The sequence below is a fragment of the Mytilus galloprovincialis genome, chromosome 7 (assembly GCF_965363235.1).
Source record: "Mytilus galloprovincialis chromosome 7, xbMytGall1.hap1.1, whole genome shotgun sequence".
Lineage (NCBI taxonomy): Eukaryota > Metazoa > Mollusca > Bivalvia > Mytilida > Mytilidae > Mytilus > Mytilus galloprovincialis.
Window position 1 is genome coordinate 84,351,851 of NC_134844.1, and position 19,972 is coordinate 84,371,822.

The following is a 19,972-nucleotide window of genomic DNA, read 5'->3' on the forward strand; positions in this document are numbered from 1 at the left end:
ACCAACCTGTCACACAATAGTAAAAAGGAATCTGTGACATTTACAGGTGGGAAATACAGAGTGGGTCTCATTGGGGTCTAAAGGTGAGGCGGGATTGCTGATTTTTTATAAGCGTGACATGTGAAAGTCAAATTATTGTGTCGGGAAATGAGGTCTAGCAAGTCGCGGGAAATAACAAAAAAAAAATGAGAATTGCTTATGTACATGTACATAGTGTAAGCGGGATACAGGAATCTGACAAAACAGTAAGCAGGATCTGGGATTGGAACCACCAATGAGAGGCCCTACACTACAGAGTGGGTACCATTAGGGTCTAAGCCTGACGTGGGATTGACAATTTTTTGTAAGCGTAACACGTGAAAGTCAAATTATTGTGCCGTGAAAACGGGAAATGAGGTCTAGCGTGACATGGGAAATTACCAAAAAATGAGAATTGCTTACATATATAGTGTAAGCGGGATACGGGAATCGGATAAAACAGTAAGCGGGATCCAGGATCCTAATTACTCCCCCCTACAGATACATCTCCTGATTCATGACATTATTTTCATTCCTATTATTTTTGCCCATTATCCTTTATTCTAAAAACTACTAGGCCTATCTACACCCTCTTAAACGACCAATGCCTCACCGACAACAGTCGATGGCCGAAACGTCTTCTTTTCAACTTATGACACTTATCTGCCCATGTTGACCAGAATGGAAGGGAAATTTCATTTTTATCCATTTTACACTCAATTTAAAGATATGATTTCTTAACCAATGTTTTTGTTTTGTCTTTACAAAATCGTGCTTGAGATATATATCATAATATCACATGCAAATTGCTAAAATTTGGGAAAATATGGTTTTAATATTTACCGGAAGTGTTTCTCACAATATAAAACAAAAGTAAAGTCGGATTGATTAAAAAAATATTCCGACATCTGTCATAAGTTTCCTTTTCTCTCATTCATGATTTATATTTAAGGTGGTCTAATTTAGATAAATTTGCTAAGTTGATTAGTTTTGGTCAATTTGTATATCATCTTTTTAGCCTTTTGGCGAAAGAAAACAAATGAGGAAGAAAAGATTCCGACTACCCGTCACCGGTAATTATTTAGTAACGCCTTCAGGTGATACGGAAGTTGAAATTGTTGAATTGTTCAGGTGTTGAAAACTGATAAATAATTTACAGAGTGTTTCCATTTACGATGATAATAAGCTGACGGAGAATTGTTCAATTTTAACTAAATATAAGATATATTGCAATCAAAAGAATCAACAATGCTAATTATTCCAAAACCAATAAAACTCATCACCTTGAAATTTGTGGTTCTCATATCGCTTGTCAAGTTGGTTGTTACACAATCTGTGAACTGTCCCTGTGAATCTCAATCTTTGTGTCGGATAAATCATTTTACTAACCATAGAGAGGTAAGAAATAAAAATAATAAAAGGTATTGTTCATGTTGTTTGAAAAATGATTGAGGGACCGAATCCACCATATATAGTTTACATGATTTAATTATGAAGGTACATTAATGTAGGTATCAGTTTGTCCAAAATCATTTAAGCTCCCATTCACGTTAGTATTTTTTTAGGAAAACATGTCATACCATTCATTGATGATATTTTTATGACTCAAAATACTTTTAAATAGAGAGCCGTGGTGTAGTGGTTAGTGCATTGGACTACTTTTCAATTCAAAGTTTTATTTAGAGTCGATATTCAATAAACTACATAGCACAAGCTCTAGTGAGCTTTTCAAATCGACTTATAACAAAATACAATACACACACACACACAATACAATACACACATACAAAAGTCATGAAAACAACACAATTTTAAACATATAATGCATAGTAAGATACCATAATGACATATATAAGTTAAAAGCATATAGTACACTTAAAACATAGCACAAGTTAATAATAAGATTGCACAAATCATGTAGTCACACAAAAAATAAAAGTAAAATAAAATAGGCATACACACTATACATTCTATATGCATGCACTGCACTGGCATGAGCTGTTACATGTACTTGGATCCCATGTTTGTACCAATTTTTTGAATTGGTCGAAAGATGTTTCCACTCGACAATGGTTCGGTAGCTCATTCCAGATTTGTGCAGCATTATAGCGAAACGATCTTAAGCCATATTTAGTAGTTTGAACAACTGCTGTTTCCTGTGATCTTAAATCATACTTGTTAATTTTTATATCAATCAAATCATGAAGGTAGCTCCGACTTTTTTGGTGAATTATTTTAAATGTTTCTATTGCAATTGTTTTTATTCTTCTTATTTTTAAAGATGGTAATTTAGATTTTTCTAGCAATTTTTCGTAAGGAATATCATCATGATCATAATCTTCATAATCTTAGAGCTCTTTCTTGAAATTTTTACATTTTAAAAGAATTTTTTTTACTACAGTAGTGCCAAATTACTGGACAATAGTTAAAGTTCGAAAGTATGAATGAGTAGTATGCTGTTAACCTACCTAGCCTGTTTAAATATTTACCCATACATTTTAGAATATTTAATTGTCTTGATGCCTTTTTACATATATTTCAGAAATATGATTGTTAAAATTTAAGTCCGAATCTATAGTTATTCCAAGAAGTTTAACATTTTCTTCACAAGAAATTTTATTTCCATTTAAATTAAATATCAAATTATGTTCATTTGTTTTTTTCCCAATTGCTATAGCCTGGAATTTATCAGGATTAGCCTTCATTAAATTTATAGAAAACCAGTTTATTAGATTTAAACTATCAGTTTCTAAACTTTCAACAACTTTATCTAAATTATGATCACTGTATAATACAGTGTTGTCATCAGCATAATTATAAATGGTGCTTTTTTGTACAAAATGAAATATGTCATTTATGAAGACATTGAAAAGAACTGGACCAAGGATTGACCCTTGTGGTACGCCTTTAAACATATGATCCCATTCGCTGTAAGAACTTCCAATTTTAATTCGTTGTTTTCTGTTTTCTAAATAACTTTTTAATAATTTTAGAGAATTTCTAGACAGACCGTAATAATGCTTCCAATTTAAGTGTAAAATGGATAAAAATGAAATTTCCCTTCCATTCTGGTCAACATGGGCAGATAAGTGTAATAAGTTGAAAAGAAGACGTTTCGGCCATGGACTGGTGTCGGTGAGGCATTGGTCGTTTCTTTCAAGTATCATTATTTTAATAACCCCCACTAATTTCAACACCCCCGAACAATGAAATTTTATCGCGAACAGTAGAATTTTATTACATAATCTGAAAGATGAAACCTTGAACTTTCAGGAAAAATACTCCCACTGCTGGGAAAAATCTGTTAAGCAAGTATCAGTTCATTATGTAAAGCCATTATTATAGCATTTTTTTCAACTAAAATAGAATTTGCAGCTAAATGATAGCATCAAAGGCACCTTGATACTTAAAAGAAGCAAAAAATTCATTTTTTTCAATTTTATTAATGAAAAGATATTTTTTAAACCTATGTGTTTAAAATTTTGGTAAAACTACAAAATCACAATTTGTGACAAAACTTCGAATTTGCTACTCAAATAAGTGATTTATAAATCACTTATTTCAGTAAGTCCTCTGACTGTCCAAAACATCATGATTCAACACAAAAAAAAATGCTGCCTCACTTTATTTTGAGACAATGACAACAATTATACTTATAAGAATACACTTGCCAAAACTTGATTACAAAGTTATTAAACATAAAACCAATTAAAATTTGGCGCGAACATGTAGGGTGCGAAAGGACTTTGGGTGCGAACGTGAATGGTGTGAACGGACTCGGATTTGTTAAAGACACCCTTATAGATTTCGATAAAGAGTAGGCTACAAGGCAGCACTCACACCCACAAAGTGGAAAGGGATTAATATAAGTTTCAAAACTTGTTTCCCAATCCACTATAAATAAATATGTTTAAACTAAATATGATCAGGACATTGAACTAGATTTGTTCTCACTAGAAGTTTCAATTTTAGAAACATAATGATGACCTTTGATATATATTGACTCTAAAGATAAAAATTTATGATAGACCAAAACCCAAATGCACAGGAAAAATATAATTGTTTAATAAAGCATTATTGTGTTATCATGTTCAAGCTCAACATCAGTGTACGGATCGTTTTATAGGTCTACATGAATACATGATGTATATTTAAAACAATTAACATTATCATATTTTTTTGTTTTTGTCGAAAAAGGGAGACATACATAGCGATCCATCATTTCATGGGCAGAAACAGTGTCCTCAAATAATTACTCTGTGATTAAACATGTCATTTGCATGTTAAAGTTTTTGAAATTTCAATAACTTTCTTAAACTATCCTTGATTTCTACTAAACTTTGACAGAAGCTTGTTAATGATCAAAAGCTAGTATCTAGAAGGAAATTTTGTTAAAATTTTGTACCTGTTTATCCATATTTAACTTATCAATGGACAATCAATGTTTTTCTTCCAGCATGTTCCAGTTAACATTACATACAGTCTGCAGTTAAAGATTTAAAAGATTTATTAAATTCATAAACTATCCTTGATTTTTACCGAACTTGGACAGAAGCTTCTTGCAATCAAAAGATAGTGTCTAAACGGATATTTTTCGTTATTTTTTTCCTCATTTTTGCTGAGTTTGCGATTAACAGCAAAAGTAGGCAAGACACTGGGAACCCTCACATTTTTTTTCTTTTCTTGCAATGGCGTTGTCAGTTTATTTTTCTACTAATAAGTTTGAATGTCCCTCTTGTCTTTTGCCTCTGTTCTAGGATTAACATGTACAAAAAGAATACACCAGAGGGGTGCATACTGTATCAATCATTGTCAATTGGCTAGTCTTTGACCTGTTCTTTAGCTAGACAGAAAAGCCTTCAATACTTTATGATCTGCCCAAGATCAGTTCACCAGTGTCCAGTTGGTCTCGTATTTATATCGGTTTGATAAATTTGATAAGAAAATGTACTAACAGGTTGGGTGTTTTTTTGCTCTGACACCTAGGGATATTGTGTTTTTCGGTCTGTGCATATATTCTTTTCATTCTTTTGTTCATCCATCTGTCAGTTCGTTTTTCCATCTGGTCAGCTTCAGGGTTTTAGTTTTTGATGAAGTTGAAGTCAAATCAACTTGTTCCCTATGATATGATCTTTCTTATTTCAATGTCAAATAAGAGTTTTTACCCCACTTTTGCAGTGTTGATCATGAACATATAAAATGGCAAGTGGACCATCCATGTATTACATTGTTTGGACAGATTCTTGTTTTACATTGATGTAAATTAGATTTCTCATGTTTAATCATGTTAATATGTTGATGTCTATATGAAAGTTTAAAGTAACGATAATATTATTTTTAACATTTTTAAAAAATTTCAAATTATAATAATAATTTTTAAACATTTTACATGTTTGATGACAAAAATTGAACATGATTAAGTTAAACTACAATGCATCAAAGACTTTCTACTTCATTTGAACCATGATTAGATAAAGTCAATGAATGCATACATTTCAAAGATTGAGTTATCATCTAATTTAAATGTTTTTTGGGACATAATAATAGGTTTGTTTGCCCAAACGCTACCTACCCAGAAAAAAGCTGCCTACTCAAATTCTTTTATTATCCTGATTTGAAGAAGTTTTTTTTTAATCAAATAGGCATGAAGACTAATAAACATCTGATACTTCAATTTCTTTTTTTGAAAAAAAAAAGAAAATGCCTACCTACATGTACCTACCCACTGTCTCAACCTTTAGGTAGGGTTTGGGCAAACCAAAATATTTTTAAGTGTGGCCTTGTTTAAAAGGTATACCTACTACAGGAATGATGAAAACACAATAACATGAAAAAAATAAAAATATCAAGCTGCCAAATGTCTGAAAAGTATCAACAAACAATAACAAAGGGAAACTTTGGAAGGGCAAACTGTTTTGTGTTGAATACCACATACACCAGAAATATCATATTTTTGAATTGGGCTTGTATTGATTTTATATGGCAACTATAAACATGATAAAAGGTTTTGAAAATAGCTGTGAAAGTCAAAACATAAAACTTATATTTTTATCCCCAAATGAGCCCCTGATTGTGATGGAATGTGATTGGCATGACATTTGGATTATATATCATGTATATAAACTATATATATTATATGTAAATAAATACATGCTATTTATTAAGGAAATAATGGACATGCACATGTATACATGACATACATGTAGTGTTTCAGCTACAGAAAAAAAAGAAACTTTACTTATCATGCTTATTATGCTTATCATGCTTATACACCACATCTTTTTAGTTTTTAAATGAACAGTATTTGATACAAATACACAAACATGACAAATGTATATATTTTGTGGTCAATTCTTAAAAAGGGGACTAAAGATACCATAGGGATAGTCAAACTGACTCATAGATAGAAAACAAACTCACAACACTATCATGTATGGATAAAAATGAAAAGGCAAACAGACAAATAATAATACTGAAGACACAACATAAAAAACTAAAGACAAAGCAACACTAGTGACACTCATTATATTAATTATGATCATGAATAAAAGGAGATGGAGAGATTAAATTTATGACAGTGAGACAGAAACACACAATTCAATAAGTACAGGTACATGTATAATACATACTTATTCAAGTGTGTTTTTTTATTAACTGGTAGAGTAGAAAGTACATTTGTACTTATACAAATGAGCATAGACATGATAGAGTTATATCCCTTTGACATTGAAGTTTAACATTTTGACATTAAGATTTTTTTTAAACTTTTATCAGTAAAAAAACGTCTCACTGTGGATTCGTATATTGTCGAGCCTGCAACTTTTGTTGCAGAAAGCTCGACATAGGGATAGTGATCCGGCGGCGGGGGCTACGGTGGCGGCTACGGCGGCGGCGTTACCTAACTTCTTAAAAGCTTTATATTTTAGAAGGTGGAAGACCTGGATGCTTCATACTTTGTATATAGATGCCTCATGTTACGAAGTTTCCGTCAGTCACATGTCCAATGTCCTTGACCTCATTTTCATGGTTCAGTGACCACTTGAAAAAAAAGTTCAAATTTTTTGTAATGTTGAATTCTCTCTTATTATAAGTAATAGGATAACTATATTTGATATGTGCGTACCTTGCAAGGTCCTCATGTCTGTCAGACAGTTTTCACTTGACCTCGACCTCATTTCATGGATCAGTGAACAAGGTTAAGTTTTGGTGGTCAAGTCCATATCTCAGATACTATAAGCAATAGGGCTAGTATATTCAGTGTATGGAAGGACTGTAAGGTGTACATGTCCAACTGGCAGGTGTCATCTGACCTTGACCTCATTTTCATGGTTCAGTGGTCAAAGTTAAGTTTTTGAGTTTTGGTCTTTTTATCTAATACTATATGCCATAGGTTAACTATATTTGGTGTATGGAAATATTTAATGATCTTTATGTCAGTCGCGCAGGTTTTATTTGACTGTGACCTCATTTTCACGGTTCATTGCACAGTGTTAAGTTTTTGTGTTTTGGTCTATTTTTCTTAAACTATAAGTCATAGGTCAACTATATATGTTGTATAGAAGCATTGTTAGCTGTACATGTCTGCCTGGCATGGTTCATCTGACCTTGACCTCATTTTCAAGGTTCATTGGTCTTTGTTTAGTTATCTTGGTTAATGTTAAGTTTATGGTACAGTTGTTATAAAGCTTAGCTTTTTACTTAGGACTATCAACATAATATCAATGATTAGTAGAAGGCGAGACATTTCAGCGTGTGCACTCTTGTTTTCATTACGAACAATTTTAATTTATGTTTGTACTGATATGTTTGTACTGATTTTCATGGAAAACTTTTTGTGGATATTTGATTTCATGGTTTTGTGAAAGTCTGCACATGTACAAGCTTAAATAAAATGTGTAATTGGTTGAACATTTAAATTCATTTTTTGGTTCATCTGTAAATACCAAATCCATGAAAATTGATAACCCACGAATAATAATGAATCCAGAGTAATTCGTTTTTAGTGACACACCAGCCTCAACACACCTGCTGTTTCCTTATTCTAATGGTTTCATTTTAGTTTTTTGTCGAGCCTGCAACTTTTGATGCAGAAAGCTCGACATAGGGATAGTGATCTGGCGGCGGCGGCTACGACGGCGGCGTTAGCTCACTTCTTAAAAGCTTTATATTTTAGAAGGTGGAAGACCTGGATGCTTCATACTTTGTATATAGATGGCTCATGTTACGAAGTTTCCGTCAATCACATGTCCAATGTCCTTGACCTCATTTTCATGGTTCAGTGACCACTTGAAAAAAAAGTTCAGATTTTTTGTAATGTTGATTTCTCTCTTATTATAAGTAATAGGATAACTATATTTGATATGTGCGTACCTTGCAAGGTCCTCATGTCTGTCAGACAGTTTTCACTTGACCTCGACCTCATTTCATGGATCAGTGAACAAGGTTAAGTTTTGGTGGCCAAGTCCATATCTCAGATACTATAAGCAATAGGGCTAGTATTTTCAGTGTATGGAAGGACTGTAAGGTGTACATGTCCAACTGGCAGGTGTCATCTGACCTTGACCTCATTTTCATGGTTCAGAGGTTATAGTTAAATTTTTGTGTTTTGGTCTGTTTTTTTTCATACTATATGCAATAGGTCTACTATATTTGTTGTATGGAATGATTGTAAGGTGTCTATGTCTAGCAGGCAGATGTCATGTGACCTTGACCTCATTTTCATGGTTCAGTGGTCAAAGTTCAGTTTTTGAGTTTTGGTCTGTTTATCTAATACTATATGCCATAGGTCAACTATATTTGGTGTATGGAAATATTTTATGATCTTTATGTCAGTAGCGCAGGTTTTTTTTTACCATGACCTCATTTTCACAGTTCATTGCACAGTATTAAGTTTTTGTGTTTTGGTCTATTTTTCTTAAACTATAAGTAATAGGTCAACTATATATGTTGTATAGAAGCATTGTTAGCTGAACATGTCTGCCTGGCATGGTTCATATGACCTTGACCTCATTTTCATGGTTCATTGGCCTTTGTTTAGTTATCTTGGTTAATGTTAAGTTTATGAGACAGTTGTAATAAAGCTTTATACTTAGGACTATCAACATAATATCCATGATTAGTATAGAAGGCGAGACATTTCAGCGTGTGCACTCTTGTTTTTAATTCAGATGATTATTTTGTATTATTCAGGTTACTGTCATAACAGAAAAGAAATCTGACTTTAAGAAATGGACCTGGGAAGGAATACACAATGTTATTCATGTAGTCCGTGATACAGAAAGTGAGGATGAAGCAGATCTTATGTGTTATACACATAGCAAGAAAGCTAACTATGGAATTCTGGGTAAGATAAAATTGAGAATGGAAACGGGGAATGTGTCAAAGAGACAACAACCAGACCAAAGTGTAGATAACAGATAACAGCCCAATGCCACCAATGGGTCTTCAATGTATCGTAAAAATCCTGCCGCGTGCTTCTGCTGGCCAATAAACAAAAATGAATACTAGTTCAGTGGTATAGACATCATACTAACCTCCAAAATATATAAAAAAAGATGTACATTTTTATATATATGCATAATTATCAAGATTCAAACCTCAAATTTGTCACTTTTAATGAAAAGGATACTACTGAGATTAATCCTTGAGTCCTTAAGGTGGTATCTAACATTACAGGGAGGTAACTCCGTAAAGTCTGAGCTTACTGCTTTAATAACGTTGTGTTGTAAAAGGAATATTAAGCTTCTCAATGATCAAAATTGGTGTTTGACAAATTGCTATATAACCAGTGTAATTTTTCTGACAAAACGGTTGGTTCAAAATTTTTTAAATTTTTATATTTTTGTTAAAGTGTCAAAGTAAATACATTGACAAAATTTTATGAAAATTAAACAAGCCAAATTAATTTTAGTGAAAGTGTTGGGTACCACCTTAACTCACCATTTAATGCCTATAGGTTGGTCCTCAGCCAGCATCACAATTATTTGAGCTCAGTCTAGAAATCATTGAAAAATGAATTGAAACGATTAATGTTGATACAAATTTTCTCCCCATATTGTTATGACCAGAAGCCTTGTTATGAGCTCATACTTTACTGTTAATTATTAGGATTATGCTGATAATGGTTTTCTTTAAACATGTTAAAGTTTTGACTAGTTGGTCCATATGTAGTTTGTGGACTCATCTGAAAAAATACTTTGTGAGAACCTTTCTAACATTTTTGGAATTATTGAATTTAACTATGCGCATCAGAGCAAAATGCTCATATTTCATTGGAATAAAACTATATTTGGGAGTGTGGTTATAAAAGATAAATAAATATAACACAAGTATAACACATGCATAGTCTGTTTCATAGTTTGTAGCTAAATTGTTTAAAGAAAAATAGAAATATGATAATAAGTGGTCTGCCCAATACCAAAGCGTTGAAATATGATGGCGCTGAAGACCACAGCACTAAAACGGCTTGGGGAGAACACTGTCAGATGAACTTAGTGGATGTCAGCACTTAAAAACAATATAACTTGCTTGTTAAAAAAATATTTAAATCACGATTTATTAACACTATGGATTGGAATCAGGCATGGAATCAGGCAGCAAACTTTATAAAAGAAGAAAACATGTATAGATAATGACAATACCCAGACTTCTTATATCAATACTGTACATATAGTCATGGCAAACACCGAGGAAAATTTAAAAACAGAAATTCCTTTATCAAATAGCAAAAACAAACACATTAAACAACTAATCACATTAAACAAATGGAAAACATATTCCTGACTTTGTGCATGCATTTTCTTATGTATAGAAAATGGTGGATTAAACCTGGTTTTAAAGCTAGCTAAACCCTTCACTTGTATATATGACAGTTGCATAGAATTCGATAGAATTGACAACAAAGTGTGAGTAAAACAAACAAATAATTAAATAGATAAAAATGACAAAAATTGGGGTACAGTGGTCAACAAAGTGTTATTATTGTGCACATTTTTGATTTCGATTTTTTCATGACAGACAAAAATGTGAGAATAGTAATGCCATAACAGGAAAAACTGCATACAAATACATTTATACTGTATGTGTCAGATTACTGAATGTAACGTTTTGTTATTGCAATACATGTCATCATGATCACTCCGTCACATTATTTGCTAATCATAAAAACCTAGCAATCATTTAGATCTCACAATCATTTCTAAGTTTACAATATTTAAATTGTTTTATATAATTTCAGTAAAAATGCCATACAGTGATGATATGAATAAATCTGATTTTGACACATGGGTAAACAACTCTATTAAACGTGCAAAGAAAATGTACGCCGAAATTATAGCGGTGGACTTGTTAGATATTGTCGGCAACTGTCACATGAATGAGCATCATGCACAAATAGCCTTTAACTTTACCAATGCCTTTGCCAAAAGGGTTCACCTTCACAATCAAAAGGTTTGTTTTGCCATGATATTAACACGATTCTTCTTTACATGTTTTATCTTTAAAGTCATATGAAACTTTGAATTAAAAAAAATAATGCATATGTTTTTAAAACTAAATGTTTTTTTATTTTGTGTAATATAACTTTGATATGTACATATACTTTTTTCTCAAGAAAATTCTATAAAATGTCCAAATTTAAACTAAATTTACTTTTTTTAATTGTTTGCTTCCAGCAATTTCTGAATTTACAGTATATACTCCATGAGATAACACCCTCAAGGAAATTCTGTATCTATAGTTATTTTAAATATATATAATTTTGATTCTGTTCATCTCTTTCAATAATTCCCCAATGAATTATATCTCAGATCCACTTGCTTCACATTTTTGTTAGGTATGACAAATTTAGATGGATATAAAAAGGATTGGGCTATAATGGAGGATGATAATATAAGAAACTTAAGATAGATAAAATTTTACCTAATAGTATGCAGCTTTCCCACCTGAAAAGAACTATCAATAAAATATTATTAATGATAATAACCACATTTTATTGTGAGGTATTACATATAATGAGTGTATTTTTATTTTATTTTTTAGTTGTCATGCATATTGCCATGGAAACCACCATGTTTTGGCTCAAATTGTGACTTGACTTCAGAATTGATAAAAACTGGAACTTGTGATACTATAATGACAAGTCCAGACAGCTTTATTACAAATTGTGATAAACCCTGCAGGGCAAAAGCTACTATGCCAATCAGTAATGTAGTCATAGGTAAGCTAGCATATAAAAAGCTACTATGCCAATCAGTAATGTAGTCATAGGTAAGCTAGCATTAAAAAGCTACTATGCCAATCAGTAATGTAGTCATAGGTAAGCTAGCATATAAAAAGCTACTATGCCAATCAGTAATGTAGTCATAGGTAAGGTAGCATATAAAAAGCTACTATGCCAATCAGTAATGTAGTCATAGATAAGCTAGCATATAAAAAGCCACTATGCCAATCAGTAATGTAGTCATAGGTAAGCTAGCATATAAAAAGCCACTATGTCAATCAGTAATATAGTCATAGGTAAGCTTACATATAAAAAGCCACTATGCCAATCAATAATATAATCCAAATGAAAGGTAAGCTAGCATAAAAAAAACTTAAAAAGCTACAATAAAATTGAGAATGGAAAAGGAGAATATGTCAAAGAGACAATAATCCGACCAATGAGCAGAAAACAGCGGAAGGCCACCAATGAGTCTTTAACGGAGCATGAAAATCCCACATTCAAAGCAACATCAATGAAAATTAACATCATGCATATCATGGGGTAGCTAGAATTTGAAAAGCTATTATGCCAATCATTAACATTATCACGGGTAAGCTACATGTATCATATAAAAAGCTACTATGCCAATCATTAAGGTTATCATGGGTACATGTTAACAATACAACATACCAAAGAATTTCCCCAATAAAAGAAAGCAAGACATCTAAGTGTGGAGAGTTGTCTCATTGGCACTCACACCACATCTTCCTATATCTACTCAACCTGTTAATTTAGAAATTTATCCTTACTACAGGAATAAACGGCATTTGTTTGATTTTTGGTGTTTGAACACCACTTTTCAGGACAGCATTTAGGCTATTTCGCAGCGGCCAGCATTTGTGCTTTATGGTATAGGCATACTTCATCGAACTCATCAACATCTGTATTTCTCAAAAGAACCAGTAAATTTCATTATACTGTGGATTTATTATTATTCATTGGATACTAATTTTCATGGATTTCGTAGATACAGGAGAACCAAAAATTAAATAATCAACAAATTATAAATACTCTAAAAAAAGGTATGCAGACTTTGCCAAAACAACGAAATTAAATATCATGATAATGCAAGTTTTCCTTAATCCATGAAAATTGGTTCCAATGAAAATTAATGAATCCACACTGGTAGATGAATTTTTAATTTATCTTTTCAGGAACAGATGAATATTTGTACCATTCAAATGTACCTGCCTCCATGTTGTTCATGGGCGTGCCTTGGCATGGGTATGATTATAAGTGTTCTAAATACTTAGTAAGTATTTTGAAGGTGACTGTTTATTGTAACCTTCAGTACCTGAAGAGAAGCATGTTCATCAAAATAATTCAAATTCATGAGAAATATTTAAAAAAAAAAAAAATTTTTTTTAAGTCAGTACCGCATATTATCAGCAAAAAATAATCATTATTGTAAGATAGTCCATACTTGTTGATGCTCTCATTTGATTTAAAAAAAAAATGTGATATTGATTGCCAATGATGCAACTCTCCACAAAGACCAAATGATGTAGAAGTTAACAACTTTAGCTTACTGTACAACCTTCAACAATGAGCAAAACCTTTACTACTTTCTAAGCTGTAAAAAGCCTAATATGACAAGTATAACAATTCAAACAAGAAAACTTAGTTTTTCATACAAAATTAAGAATATTTAGTATAAAATGTGAACAACTACAAGTCTAGGTCTTTTTACGTAAATAACATTTTAAGTAATACTGTATATTCTAGGTTTGTTCTAGAAGATGTTTGTATTAGATTCTGTGATATATTTTTAGGGTAATGATGAAGATGTTTGTATGTTACCACAGAAGAATAACACTTGTGATTTTCAATCAAAGAAGAAAATGACCTTTTATGACCTTGATACAAAATACCACAGTTATTTTGAAAAGAATCACAAATGGAGTAAATTCTACAGTTCTAATTATTTCAATGTTAATGTAAGTATTTACCAGTTATCAAATTTTTTAAGGGTGTGTGATATACAATTTTATAGCTATTTTACGAAATTTCCATTTAATTTTACTGGCTGATAATTTTCTTTCTCGGTGAAGTCTAGTGATATGAAAATTATCACTAAAAAATAAGAGAGCATGTGCCGTTGTTAATGAAATTAATATCGTCATAGGTAAAATAGCAATAAACAGATTATCTTTGTTCATCTCACCTAGATTTCTTTTCTCACTTTTGCCATACTGGCTCAAGTGAGAAAATCAATCTTGTTGAAATGATCATCGATATTATCTATAAATTAAAAACATTTGTTTTTTATCAATGAATTTTAGTGGAGATGGTGTTATTCTGCTACAATCTCATTAAAGGTTTACCCGCCTTAGATGAGTTGTCGCCGAGAAACATCCTCATGTTTGAAAGACCATTGATGATCTGTTTATAAAATTGAGAATTGAAAGGAGGAATGTGTCAAAGAGACACCAACCTGCAGGCCCGTAGCCAGGAATTTCCAAGGGGGGGTTCGTTGGACTCACAAACTCGACTTTAACAGTCACAATTCGAAACAGAACATTGACTTTAACAGTGCTTATTTGTTTTCAAGGGGGGTTCGTCCGAACCCTCCGAACCCCCCTGGCTACGGGTATGACCTGACCAAAGAGCAGAATGGCTATTTGATTATGATGCTTTAAAGTGTTTAAATTGTCATTAGTTTCTAGCGATCATTTTCTTTCTCACACAAGTTGCATGCTATGAAATATGATCACAAAAAAAGATCACGTAAAAAATACACCAAATAGTGATAAGTTAATGTTATTGTTCATCAATGTCAAGAAATTAGCTAGACTAATTTAATTAGTCACTCTAATATTTAGACCTTGGAAAAATTATGTCAGATCTTACAGTTATTTTATATGAGAATTATAATATTTGATTGAAACTAAAATTAGATTGTCTCTTTTCTAAAAGCTTCATTTATATAAATAAATTTGGTGTTTTTACTGTCTTCTGATTGGTTAGAATTATTAGTTTTATTTTCAATGTTGTCAATTTTGATGGCGACGCGCCCACTCTGACGTTGTGTATTCATACGCCAACATGTGTGTACGTTGTTCTTGTTAATATAAATAATACAAAAAGTTCTTTTAGCCTTATTTTTGATAGAAATTTTTTTATAATGAATGGCAATAATTTATTTTGATTTTATTGAATCATAAAACTAATTTTTGACTCTTCACATTTTACATAATCCGCTTCGCGGATTATTCAATGTAAAGAGTCAAAAATTAGTTTTATGGTTCAATAAATTCAAAATAGATAATAGCCATTCATTAAATAACATTGAACTTTGTAGTTATGAAAATAACATATCATTGTTTTATGACGTTGCATTAAATTTGACAGAACCATATGAATGAGATATATATATATATATTATATTCAATATTTCGCAGATTGGTTTTATTTACATAGAGGTATTTTGAACTTTACAGTCAATATGTCCACTTTTGCAGTGCTATGTAATCTTTTAGTACTTGTATATCATAAAATTGATAATCGAAATGGGGAATGTGTCAAAAGAGAAAACAACCCGACCAAAAAGCAGATACCTCTTACCAATGTAGAATAAACAAACATACAGCAATTGGCACAGAAAACTCCGTTTAAAAGATGGAACAGCAAACTACTAAGTTTAGGCATATATAAAAGCATACACATACATACAGACACATCTTGTATTAGAATTTGTTTTTATAATTATTTTGTTGCAGGGAACTTATTTTTAATGTTATGTTTTAGGTTACAAATGACGGCGAACATCAAATCTGGTATGAATCTGACGAAAGTTTGTATGAAAAATACAAGTTTGCCCTTGACATGAAACTCAGAGGTAAATCTTCTTAAACTCATATATATTCAAATCCTGCTCAACAGAGCATACAATTTATATGTATATCCTGTAGTCATAGGGATGTCAAACTTTGTTTGTAACATCTAAAACACACATGGCAATATTTACTTCTACGGTTCACTGTTCAAAAAAATGTAAAAGAAAAACAAACAAAGAAACAGAACTACCAGGGAAATCAAAATGAAAAGTCCATAATCAAATGACAAAATCAAAGCTCTAAAACATCAAATGAATGGATAACTTTAGAAAGCAGACTTTAAGAGAGATAATTTATTTGTGATAGTCAGGTTTATTAATATGTTTTTATCCGAGGGGGGGGGGGGGGGGGCAATACCTTTTTATGTTAATCTATTATGGCCTTTTAAAAGTGTTGTTAACTGTTATCTGAGATAATTTAAACTGTTAACTATTTTCAACCCACTGTGTTAACTGTTATCAGCATTTTTGAATTTGTTGTTAACTGTCAAAATCGAGGTGTTGTTAACATGTTAACGGACCTCCTATTGCCCCCTTTTATTAATACCAAATTATACTAATCTGTGTTGTGAGGAGGCTTAGATTAAATCGTTGGTACATAGGAATCAGTAATTTTAAAGTTTTGCTAATTAACCATGTTTTGGGGCATTCAGGGTTGTCTATTAAAATTTTAATCCTCATTGATACATTATTATAACCAAACTATCTGTAACCCTTTATTATTGTGTTTGCTGCTTTTATAGGTGTTGTGATATGGACAGTGGATGACCTTGTGAACTTTGACCAAGGTGATGCCCAGGAGTGGCATTGGTTGATGCATAGTATGATGGTGACTGGTAAACATACAGAGGGAGCAGACATGTCTATGGCTTGTAAGTAACTGCTTGTCCTTGTAGAAAGCAGAACGTCTAACACCTCACTATGGATCACTTTCAGTTTGAAATCTTGAAAAACATTAGATTTGATAATCAAGGAAATAATACCACTGATCTTAGTTTAATGGGCAAGACGTCTAACACCTGACTATGGATCCCTTTGAAATCTTGAAATATATTAAATTTGACCTAGCTACTGTTGATTCATTGTTATTCATCCATACTAATTTTTAACCGGATTTTTGTGTCAAAAATGTCGATTATTGATTTGGGGATGTACGGCGGGCGGGCAGCAACCAAATGTTGTCCGTGCATTTACTCATGAACCGTTCAATCAAACTTTTTAAAATTTTAATATGTTGTTACTGACAACAAAATTGAGGTCAAGTTCAATAATGACGATTTTGACTTTTACCGTTCAGGAGTTATGGTTCTTGAAAGTTAAAAAAAATGTCGTGTCTGTGCATTTACTCATGAACCAGTCAACCAAACCTTTTAAAATTTTAATATGTTGTTACTGACAACAATTTGGAGGTCAAGTTCAATAATGACGATTTTGACTTTTACCGTTCAGGAGTTACGGTTCTTGAAAGTTTAAAAAATGTCGTGTCCGTGCATTTACTCATGAACCAGTCAACCAAACCTTTTAAAATTTTAATATGTTGTTACTGACAACAAAATGGAGGTCAAGTTCAATAATGACGATTTTGACTTTTACCGTTCAGGAGTTACGGTTCTTGAAAGTTTAAAAAATGTTGTGTCCGTGCATTTACTCATGAACCGTTCAACCAAACCTTTTAAAATTTTATTATGTTGTTACTGACAACATAACGGAGGTCAAGTTCAATAATGACGATTTTGACTCTTACCGTTCAGGAGTTACGGTTCTTGAAAATTAGATAATGTCTTGTCCGTGCATTTACTCATGAACCAGTCAACCAAACCTTTTAAAATTTTAATATGTTGTTACTGACAACAAAATGGAGGTCAAGTTCAATAATGACGATTTTGACTTTACCGTTCAGGAGTTACGGTTCTTGAAAGTTTAAAAAATGTTGTGTCTGTGCATTTACTCATGAACCGTTCAACCAAACCTTTTAAAATTTTAATAAGCTTGATTTTTGCCTTTCCATTTGAAAACCATACAATTCATTCATTTTTTTAAAAATATTTTCAAAATCCTAGGTAGGTGGACTTAGTAATTTTTTCTTACTTTATGCATTAAGGGCACACAGTTTGTCCTGCTAGAGGGTCATTTTCTATCTAGTTTATATGTTGTTATTGTTGACAACATGGAAGTCAAGTTTGATATTGATAATCATAAATTTTACCTATTAGGAGTTTTGGTCCTTGTAATATTGATAAATGCCAGAACACAAATAAATGTTAAAGAATCCGGTTTACTGTCATTTTGACAGCTCTTGTTGTGTATTTCCTGGGTTGAGTTGAAAATTTTTTTAATGTTCAATGAAGAAAGAATTTTCTATAGGAATGTTTACAGAATGTGTCAAAACCATGAAATCAAATATCAATGGAAATGCATGATAATTGGTACCAACAAAAATAAAGGAATCCATAGTTTATATGATTTAATGACAGATTCAGGGAGGGGGAGGGGTTCCGGGGTTGGAACCCCCCTTTTTTTTTGGCCAATCAATGGATTTGAATGAGAGCATATAGTTGGAACCCCCCCCCCCCTTTTTTATGCCCCACCTACGATAGTAGAGGGGCATTATGTTTTCTGGTCTGTGCGTCCGTTCGTCCGTCCGTTCGTCCGTCCGTCTGTCTGTCTGTCTGTCCGTTCGTCCGTCTGTCCCGCTCCAGGTTAAAGTTTTTGGTCAAGGTAGTTTTTGATGAAGTTGAAGTCCAATCGACTTCAAACTTAGTACACATGTTCCCTATGATATGATCTTTCTAATTTTAATGCCAAATTAGAGTTTTAACCCCAATTTCACGGTCCACTGAACATGGAAAATGATAGTGCGAGTGGGGCATTCGTGTACTGAGGACACATTCTTGTTTTACTCTAAGTTGGGAAACCCCCTTTTTAAAATGGCTGGATCTGCCACACTGATGATTTAATGATTAATGGAAAAGAAAATATATTGTAGATTCATGATGCAAAAATCTAGTTTATTGATAGGCTTTTATTGCTGATCTACATATCAAATACACACTTCATCAGTTTATAGAAGAAAACAGCTTTAGAGAAATAAAAACAACATGTAAAGACTTTTATCATTAGCACTGATTGTGGTCACAAGTTTTGTAGATCCATCAATTTAAATTTGTTCATTGAAATAAAACCTGTTAAGAGAATTTGATTGCCTATGTTTTATGTCAGCTACTTGGAATTATGTTTATTTTACCTATTCTATAATCAAGCATTCATTGATACACCTTGTTCATAGGTCACATTTGAAAATTTAACTTATTGCCAAATTTTTGTTTTAGTGAAAGCAATGGCCATTGGTGTGGGATGTTTTATTGGGGGAACATTAATTGGAGCCATAATAACAACAATAATAGCCAAGAAACAGATGAAGTTGATGAACAGAAGATATCAGCCTCCATTTCAAAAAGACGAGGATGATGAAACTGCAAACTTTCATGAAGATGATAGATATTTGTGATAAAATAACTTTAATACATGTTAATTGAACAAAAATCAACTGGTTATTTCTATAGCCCTCCGTTATATGAGGGTGGTAAAGGGTAATTTTCGTGCAACGTGATCGCCGTTTTTTATTTCATGTTCAACGTGTTTTTACTTTTTTATTTGACGTTCAGTCGTGCAAGATGTTCAACGTGTTCTGCTTATTTAATTTTATGTGCATCGTGATTTTCAAAGTCTTATTTTGCGTGCTCGGTATTTTTCAAATAAAATTCAAACACTTGGCAGGGATCTTCAAGAAATACTTTTTTAAACGCCGTAAACCAATTATAACATTAATGTGTATACTAAATCGGAAAAATCAAGTA

At 32.2% G+C, this 19,972-nt stretch overlaps 1 protein-coding gene across 1 annotated transcript; it reads left to right on the forward strand.

The window, feature by feature from the left end:
- Positions 1 to 1,112: 1,112 nt before the first annotated feature.
- On the forward strand, positions 1,113 to 19,686 carry LOC143083868 (di-N-acetylchitobiase-like). Its single transcript, XM_076260247.1, has 9 exons — positions 1,113 to 1,416; positions 9,208 to 9,361; positions 11,255 to 11,466; positions 12,058 to 12,235; positions 13,435 to 13,532; positions 14,053 to 14,217; positions 16,028 to 16,118; positions 16,859 to 16,987; positions 19,445 to 19,686. Exons 1-9 carry the CDS (start codon positions 1,267 to 1,269, stop codon positions 19,621 to 19,623), a joined length of 1,356 nt encoding a protein of 451 aa, XP_076116362.1. The 5' UTR covers positions 1,113 to 1,266; the 3' UTR covers positions 19,624 to 19,686.
- The last annotated feature ends 286 nt before the right edge of the window (positions 19,687 to 19,972 follow it).

Coding starts and splice junctions, on each gene's coding strand:
- LOC143083868 (XM_076260247.1), top strand. CDS start 1,267: ATGCTAATTATTCCAAAACCAATAAAACTCATCACCTTGAAATTTGTG. Junction 9,362..11,254: donor AGCTAACTATGGAATTCTGG/GTAAGATAAAAT, acceptor ATATAATTTCAG/TAAAAATGCCATACAGTGAT. Junction 13,533..14,052: donor ATAAGTGTTCTAAATACTTA/GTAAGTATTTTG, acceptor ATATATTTTTAG/GGTAATGATGAAGATGTTTG.